The sequence below is a fragment of the Pleurodeles waltl genome, chromosome 8, assembly GCF_031143425.1.
Source record: "Pleurodeles waltl isolate 20211129_DDA chromosome 8, aPleWal1.hap1.20221129, whole genome shotgun sequence".
In the NCBI taxonomy this organism is placed as follows: Eukaryota; Metazoa; Chordata; class Amphibia; order Caudata; family Salamandridae; genus Pleurodeles; species Pleurodeles waltl.
The window spans coordinates 614,961,632-614,971,455 of NC_090447.1; the positions used below are offsets into that span (position 1 = coordinate 614,961,632).

General features: G+C 39.2%; 1 protein-coding gene across 1 annotated transcript in view; it reads left to right on the plus strand.

The window, feature by feature from the left end:
- Positions 1-5,781, plus strand: part of TLR8 (toll like receptor 8) — an 81,859-nt gene extending 76,078 nt beyond the window's left edge. The window contains exon 2 of the mRNA XM_069204708.1: positions 1,142-5,781. Within this exon, the coding sequence (XP_069060809.1) occupies positions 1,150-4,344 (3,195 nt within the window). The 5' untranslated portion in view covers positions 1,142-1,149 and the 3' untranslated portion in view covers positions 4,345-5,781. The remainder of the gene's footprint in view (positions 1-1,141) is intronic.
- Positions 5,782-9,824: the final 4,043 nt, after the last annotated feature.

Consider the following 9,824-nt stretch of genomic DNA (forward strand, 5'->3'; position numbering starts at 1 on the left):
CTGTGTGGCATTCCATCCCCACAGGGAGGTGGGTCTCCATCCTTCCCAGGGTGCAGCATAGGATGGGGCTATATTAGGAGGATATAGGCCTTCATAGGCACTTCAGGGCTAGCTAACTTACCCTGTACCATGCAGCTAAACCTTGTCACAGCGGACAGCCTAAAAATACTTTAAAAAGCAATTCTGAAACAAATCAGAGTAGACAATGACCTAACTCAAACACTCCAATTCAAGAGGATAGTAGAGCAAAATATGTATTTGGTTAAAATAGCACCATTCAAATTAAACTGCATGTGAATTAGTTGGGACTTCACAAAAGCTGATTTAAAAATCAAAGGTGGGAAACCTATAGCAGCGGTTCCCAACCTGTGGTCTGGGGAACCCTGGGGTCCGCGAAGCCTTCCAAGGGGGTCTGTGACTGCTTAGAAAATTACATAATATTAACAGATTAATAAAATGTATATAAACAAAGTGGTTAAATGTACAACTGAAATTTTCAAAATGTACTGTAAATGGCAAGGAATTTGAAACTGTAGGGTAAAAATTAAACCAGTATCCTCAGATTGTTTTGTGGGGCAGTGCAGGTGCATTAAACAGAATACAGCATGGATGATGTGTGGCTTCAATTGAATTTAGAAAAGCTTCAACCTTCTTATTAAAATTAAATGTTAATGTTTTTTCATTTACTTTTGTTTGCAAATTAAATAAAATGTGTTATCATTTGTGAATGTCTTTGATGGAATGCTTGTTTCTGTATTTTTTTTGTATTGTTTTGCAGTTCAAATCATCAACAATGTTTAGGCCCGGTCCCGGCTTCCAGTAATGACTAGTTTGGGTGTCCACTATTGATTCCACTATTGATTTAGGGTTCCAGTGATGATAAAGTGAGAGTCCACAGAAGTCGAAGAGTTGAGAACCACTGATCCAGATGTTGTTGAGAGATTTATTTGAGCAAACTGTGTTTATGTACCTTACCTAGTAACAACTTTGCAGTCATTGTCAGAATACTAGCAGGCTATACCAATATGGCCGGACGCATAACAGTAGCGAATCTTTAAAGTTATCTCTTTTCATCATGAGATGATGCACGAGCTTTCATTCTTTAAATGTCTCTAACGCATATTTTTTTTTCTATTTTCAGATAGCATAATGATTTCGGCACACAAAATAATTTCGGTACTGCTCCTTTACGGCGCTTTTGAATCACTTGCTGTGAAAAATAATTGGAAGGCGCTACCTTGCGACGTGACAACGAAGGATTCCTTCATTCACTTTGACTGCAGAGGTCGCGATCTACTCCAAGTGCCCAAATCCGTGGAATTTAACGAAAGTTTTGGAGAGCTAGACCTGTCAGAAAACAAAATAAAGGCCATTGCTGCCGAATCTTTTCAAGGGTGGAACAACCTCACAATACTCAATCTGAACTGGAACCATTACTACAACAAAAGTGCTAGCGATCTCTCTGAGAAAGGGGTGAATATTTCAGAGGGAGCATTCCTTATTTTAAACAAGCTTATCCATTTGTTTGCAGATGGCTTTGGCCTTTGCAAAATTCCAGTGGGAATCCCTTCATCTTTACGCACACTTAGTTTGCATTACAACCACATACATTCAATCAGTAAAAAAAGCCTTTCTGAACTTACACATCTGACTGCCTTTCGTTTGAGTCACAATTGTTATTATGGCAATGCTTGTGGAAAACCTCTTTCAGTTCATGAAGATGCTTTTGAAGAGCTCCGGAATTTAACAATACTTACACTTTCTTTTAACAATCTCACCCATGTGCCCCTCGGCCTGCCAGCTTCACTGAGGGAACTTTATCTCAGCAATAATCAGATCAAAAATGTCAGTCAATATGTCTTTAAGAACCTCTCTAATTTGGAAATTCTTCATTTAAGTGGGAACTGCCCCAGGTGTTACAATTCTCCCTATCCATGCCAAGAGTGCCCAAGCGGTGCTGCTCTTGAAATACACGCTCTGGCCTTTCAAAACTTGGCTAGTCTAATAGAATTGAACCTTGGCAGCACTTCCCTTACGCACATCCCTGCTGCCTGGTTTGAAGGCACAACACAATTAAAGAGGTTAAACCTGGAAACGAACTATTTGGTGCAAGAAATTGCTACAGGACAATTTTTATTGAAACTACGACATTTACAGGTACTTGATCTGTCTTTTAATTATAACAGAAGATCATATCCAAGATATATGAATTTGTCAGACAATTTTTCCCAACTATCTTCTCTCCAGGAATTGCACATAAAAGGATATGTGTTTGAAGAGCTGTCGGCCGAAAGCCTAGGTCCCCTTAAAAATCTTTCCAACTTGAATATTCTTAACCTTGCTATAAATTTCATCAAAAAAATTGACCTCAGTGTATTGGAGCAGTTTTCCAATTTGACCCTAATTTGCTTATCAGAGAATAGAATTTCCCCTCTATCCAAAAACGTACCCCCCAATACTCACGAAAACGGAATGCAGAACCATAGAATTAAAAAACGTATTTTAAACAATTATAAGATTCGTGCAAATACCGGCATGTGGCATTCTAGCATGATCACTGGCAATGACATGCACAATAACTATCAACCCACAATTAAGACGAAGTGCAGTAAATATGGTAAAACCTTGGACTTAAGCCTAAATAGTATTTTCTATATCGATCCAGAACAATTTAAAAGCTTTGGGGACGTTGCATGTTTAAACCTGTCAAGCAATGGTATTGGACAAAGTTTAAATGGCACTGAATTCATCTACTTGACTAATCTAACTTATTTGGATCTTTCCTATAATAAGCTGGATTTGGAAACTATTTCTTCATTCAAAGAATTGCACAAGCTGGAAGTACTAGACCTCAGTTATAACTCACACTATTTCGTTGTTGAAGGAATCATTCACGAGTTGGGATTCCTGGAAAACCTTCCAGATCTTAAGGTATTAAATTTGAGCTGGAATGAGATTTTCACTCTAACACATACCCAGATCAACAGTAGCTCCTTGAATGAACTTATTTTTAAAGGGAACCGACTTGATAAGCTGTGGAGAGCAGGCGACAGAAGATACCTGAAGTGTTTCCAATCGCTGAGCAATCTTACATATCTTGATCTTTCACACAACAGATTGAAAGATATTCCTAATGATGCTTTTAGCTCTCTGCCTTTGACACTCAAAGAGTTGTATTTGAACAATAATGAGCTAGTTTACTTTTCCTGGACAGGACTGAAGGACTTTAATTTCCTAGAGAAGCTGGATTTAAGTGTAAACAGACTAACATTATTGAGTTCTTATGCTAATAATGTCAAGTGGTCTTTGAAGACGCTGCTCCTAAAACACAACAGCATTGTACAAATTGAAAATGGGTTTCTGGATCATGCCCTCTGCCTTACACACCTCGACCTAAGTAACAATCAACTGCAGATCATCAACCAAACAGCATTTTTAAATCAAACTAGCTTAAAGATTCTGGAGCTAAAGGGAAATCCATTTCACTGCACCTGTGAAACTAGTGTTTTTTTGAGTTGGGTTCAGTCTACTAACCTCAGTATACCACGGCTAGCAACAGATGTAACCTGCTTAACCCCTTCTGACAAGAATAGTGCCAAAGTGGTGTTGTTCAATTTACAGACTTGTAATCTGGATCACATAGCACTGCCATTATTTTTGATGTCATTCCTTATCATCTTAAATACCACAATACTATCAGTACTTAAACATCTATTCTATTGGGATGTTTGGTATATTTACTTTTTCTGTTTGGCAAAATTAAAAGGCTATCATTCTGTCTCTATGTCAAAATGTTTTTATGATGCATACATATCGTATGACACAAAAGACGCAGAAGCGTCTGAATGGGTGATGAAGGAGCTATCTGTTCACTTGGAGGGGCAAGGAGAGAAGCAAGTTCTTCTTTGTTTGGAAGAGAGAGACTGGGAGCCAGGCAAAGCAGTCATTGACAATCTTGTGCAGAGCATCCATCAAAGTAGAAAGACGATATTCATTCTCACAAAACGATATGTGAAAAGTGGTACCTTCAAAACTGCTTTCTACATTGCTCTGCAGAGACTGATGGACGAGAGAATGGATGTGATCGTACTCATTCTCCTGCAGCCTGTACTACAGCACTCCCAGTACTTGCGCCTGAGAAAGCGCCTTTGCAAGAGCTCCATTCTCGAGTGGCCTAAAAACCCAAATGCTGAAGGGTTTTTCTGGCAAAAACTAAAAAATGTTGTACTAACAGAGAATTATGGCCTCTACAATAGTTTCTTTACTGATCCCATTATGCCTCAATATAAACCAGAGCCAGTTGTTCTTGCTCAGTGGAACAGTAGCAGCCCTCAGATTAGCTAATGTCACCATTTACTTTCAATACATATTTACTCTGCGTTTGTAAATCAATACTTGTAAGAATGTTTGAGAGTTAAAACTAAAAACGCAAACTATGTGGGCATTGGTTTGATTCTGCATTATATCTAGTGGCATTTGTAACTTCTTTTTTCTCCAATAATTAATTTTGGTGGACACAATGAGATAATTTTTGACTTTCGTTACATAAAAGGAAGGCTCCTCCCAACACGGATTTTGGACATTGAATGGCATACATTAACAAAACCCCCAAAACATCGTAATTTTATCAATTCTTGACACTTTTTTCCCAACCTTACCGCTGAAAAATAACACTTGGATGCCATTATGTTTCTCCGTCCTGGCATTTTTCAAGTGGCAGCTCCTTTGTTAAGTGGCCTAGCTGTGTTTTGTTATTCTGGCATAAGCCCTAAAAAGTCAGTAACAAACTAGCATGTGCCCCTTTCCACTTCAAATGAGTCAGAGAAAAGGGAGGATGAAGAAGTTTTAACTTTCAGTTGCTGAAGTGTGAAAAATGTAACATAAATTATATTGAATGATTCTGGGACTGGAATTATGGAATGCTGCCATGCCTTGTCATCAGACTCAGGCATCCAATAGGGATCGCGAAGATGGACTCTAAGTTATTTCACAAGTTGAACAAGAGATAAGTTGACTTATAAAAGTGTTTCATTTGCAGTTACATATGATTTGTAGGGTTATGCCTGTAATTTTCCTCATAATGACTATTTCTACAGCACATAATACAAAGTGAATTGTTGTCAGGTACTTTATAAAAAGGTGTTTATTACTACCACCACTCAATGGTACCCATTTTGTAAACTTAAAAAACCCCAAAAGGTTCAATTAATACATACAATGATTCAAACCTTTTCCTTGAAATTACATGCATCTCTACATCTGGTGCAAAATGCACTGAGCCATTTGAAAAGGATTGTATTTTATGTTCTGCAGTTAATACAATGGTCTCCGAATCAAACACATTAACATTCTGAGCTAACCTGTGACCCTCACGTTGCATGCAATAATCTGTAGTAAACACATTTTAATTTATGGTCTACAGAATGGCAATTGAAACCTGTTACCACACATTATGTAGGATCTAGGTAGCAAGTGCATGAACTAGCCACCAAGCTACCTTACCAACATTATATTCTGGGAGATGATGGATTCACTTAGGTACTCTGTGAAGCATGTGCCTTTATGCTCCAAGTTGTCTGAAAATGTGATCCGTGACATGCCTCCATGTCAGTTTGTTTTGGTACAGAGTTAGGAACAGTAATGTATTGTACTGCCAGATTATAAACTAACTGTTACTAAATGCACCCACTTTGACTCCATCATCCTTTTTAAATCCATTTCACTTCAGCACTTCCTGTCTAAACCCTCATTAAATATGGCAAGTGTTGTAAGACACTTCAATTTGTTTGTACCTGATTGTTCGTTTTATGTTGATTCATTACTGACAAATGGTAAAGAGAATGGTTTCGGACTCAGAAAGAAATCTCATTGTGAGGACACTCAATAACGCCCAGTGCATTATATATATATATATTTCAAAGATTTGGTAACAATAAGTCTTGCAGGCAGCTGCGCTGTCAAGCCACACCTAAAATCGAATTCTAGAGCACATGCAAAATCATTTTATTCTGGGGTATACATTAAGCCCCTGGTCCAAATTCATGATAATGTGGTCACTTTTGCAGTCATAATGGTGCTTTTAGACCCCCACTGAATAGCAGGAGGGGAGCCCTACAGAAAATCAGAAGTCATGAGCTCTCACAGGAAATACTATCACATCAGTTGTTCTCTGGGAACCATACTTGCTCTTCTCTCTTCTGCTGAACCAACGTCTTGACAGTCTGTTTCCAACAACAGTGTTTAATGTCACCCATGCAAGAACTAACTTTGACATCACAGCTAATCTGAGCGGGGCCTTCATCCCCAATGCAAATGTAGACCAGGCAGTGCTCAGAAATGTGCCTGAAAAATATGTCTCAAAGACACTCAACACCTTGATTGAAAATTGCAAACTCCTAGCAGTGTAGCTTTCTTGATTGCACAAAAACAGCAGTATTAAAACCTTTTGGAAAAGCAAGATAACATGCACTGCAATTTGGACAAGGGTGACACCTGCCTCTTCATCCTTGAAGGCCTCTTAATGGACATTGATACAATTGGTCATCAGATGGTGATTCACATCCTAGAGACATTTGTTTTGAGAACGGAATGTCAGCTGGTTCACGTCATTCTTAACGTTACCAACTTTTTAGGATTGGCAATTACTCTGAAATACAAAATTGGTCCTTTGAAACATTCCTCAGGCTTCTGCCCCTTCGCTGTTTAACTCCTATGAGAAGCCCTTCTTAACTTCATGGATAAATCTACTATCTCTATACACCAATATGCAGAAGAAATTTACATTTTTTTTTAAATTTCGTAGATTAAAGATGTGCACAAATTTAAAACTTGACTTTCAAACCTCCATATCTGCCTCAAAACCAACTACATTCTACTTTCCAGATAGTACAAAATACATCTTTAAAAAAAGCATGGATTTCAAAACTCGAAATCTACACTTTCACTCCAAATCTCTCTTCCCAGATAAAACTATTTATCCTTTGGCCCACATATTGTATAGTCACCACAAAGTGCAAGAACCTCACTCCAGTTCCTAAAAAACTAAAATGACCTAGAAACACATAAGATGTCCACCCAGTGGTGCAAGCTCTAGTGAACTCTTACATACATTGTAGACATTCTACTCTGATACTCTGATCTGAACAGGAATAACACCTCAAAGCTGTAATACCTCCCTGCAAGACTACTCTCAGGTAATAAAAATATGATCACATCACATCCGTGCTGAAAGACCTTCCGATAGAAGCCAAAATTCACTTTAAACTGGCCTGTATGACCTTCAAGGCAGCTTAGGCTGATTAGATCCTATGATACTCCATGACAATTGTGACCAATATCCCACCTGCAGCATTAAGATCCCATACATTATAATGGGATCATAATATGGCGTACAGATAGCCGTCATGTTTGTGACACAGTATATTCCTCCACCAAGACCTAAATCAGGCAGGCTCATCTGCAACCACTGTCAGAAGAAAACCCTCATCAGCAAAATCAGTGTAAGACTCGAAAAAATAAAATTTGTTTTGCATCTGGTAATAGCGATTTCTTAAAAATCGCAAATGCTATTACCGAATCGCAAATAGTCACCTATGGGCCTGAAGGCCTGCACATTTTCTGCATTTCCCAAATTGCGAATTCCTAACTGGAATTTGCAATTTGGGAAATGAAAACCCAAGGGTGCTGGGAGCCTAAGGCCCCCACTGCTACACCCCCAAAAATTATTTTAGGACATGTAAGGTGCACACATGCCAAAGGGACGTGTGTGTTGCATGTCAATTTTAAAAATGCATTTTTAATGCATTTTTTTATTTTGCACAGGGTTACCACCAAATTGTATTTCACATTAAGGAAAAGCTTGATACATGTGCTTAAGAAATCGCAAATAAGGATTGCTTATTTGCGATTTCTTATTTAGAGAATCGCAATTTGCGATTCTTTAAACGGGGTCGCAATATTAATTGTAATTGTAATTGTAATCGTATTTATATAGCGCTTACTACCCCTGACGAGGCGTCGAAGCGCTTTTCGATGAGTAGCACGCTACTCCGGTACCCAACAAGAATTAGTGATGGATTAGTATAATTTAAATAAGGAGTACAGTTTTAGTATTATTATGAGTTAATTTGAGTTGCGGATATGAGAGTTTGTTAGTTAGATTGACTGGAGTAATGGAGGGGTGGAGGAGGAAAGAAATCCAGAAGTGTTAGTTGGGAGTTTATCCTTCATTTACTCAATCCAAAGGCTTGAGATGAATAAAAGGGGAGCGGAGGAGAAAGAGGATGTGGAAGGGTTAGGGAGAGCATAGTAGTAGGGTGAGATGAATGCAGGAGAATTTAGTAGGGTTGTGTGGGAGGTCACAGAGGTAGAGTGAGGTTTGGTGAGTTAGATGTGGAGGTGGAGGGAAGAGCTTAGGCAGAGATATTTAAGAGATGAAAGTGGTCGAAGGGATTTGGGATGAGTCCGAGTGAGAATGGAGGATAGTTTGATAGAGACATGACATAAGAGTGATGAGTAGATAAGTGTGATAAAAAGAGAGCAGAAATTCATAGATATCTAGTATAACAACCCATGCAATGATCCACAAACATGCCAGGCACAGAAACAACATATACACATACATACACATATATATATATTTATACACACACACACATGAATAGACACACATATGCACATACAATACATAATTAGAATCATGGGTAAAAAATACTTAGTCAGACAGGTTTAAAAGAGTGTGTGTGTATTTTATTGTTATTGGTTTAGTTTCTGTAAAATGAGCATCGTGGCCTACCCAACCGGAGTATTTTCTACGAGTATGTCAGTAAGCGTTACCTAGCATGTTTTATATGGCCCGTTTATATTGTACACTAAGGGTACGTGATGGGCCACGGGGTAAGCGTCTCCAGCAACCTTGTGTGCCTTTGGCAATGTGATTGTTACTAGTGCGTCTTTGTGGAGATGTCCTTGTGCTTCTGAGCATCAACAACGCACCACCGGAATCGGCGGTAAACGCATTGGGGTCGTTTTGGAAAGCTGTCCATCATCCTGGTAAAAGGCGGGAATTCCTTTACCTACTTCGAGGGTGGACGGGGCGTGGCTCAGCGGGCGGAGCTTACAGGTGCTTTATAAAGGGAGAACCTTCTACTCTGTGTCTCCAGCAGAGGAAGATAGAACCCGAGCGTCACAGTCAGATACAGATTACGCTCCAGTACATCATCAGTTCACCTCCAGGAAGGATTCTAGATCTTTTCTGCTATGGGATCTCTGAGCGTACAGCCTTGCTTTATCTTTGCCAAGCCCAAGAGTTAGGGTGGCTTGTCCTTTCCAGAGGCTGAGCTTCAACTGCGGCACCTGCTACGTTTATATTTCTAAGTGCTTCCTGTTGAGGTTTAGTTTCTGTAAAATGAGCATCGTGGTCTACCCAACCGGAGTATTTTCTGCGAGTATGTCAGTAATCGTTACCTATCATGTTTTATACGCCCTGTTTATATTGTACAATAGAGGTACGTGATGGGCCACAGGGTAAACGTCTCCAGCAACCTTGTGTGCCTTTGGCAATGTTATTGTTAATAGTGCGTCTTTGTGGAGATGTCCTCGTGCTTCTGAGCATCAACAACGCACCACCGGAGTCGGCGGTAAACGCATTGGGGTCGTTTTAGCGATTCCTTAAAATTGCATAGCAAATGCCTTTCATACATTCTGAAAGGCATTTTTGCATTCGCAAACGGCGTTCGCACCATTTGTGAATGCAAAAAAGCTTTGATACATCTGGCCCTAAGTGCTTGGGAGAAATTGCTTACTTTAGACAAAGAGAGAAATTT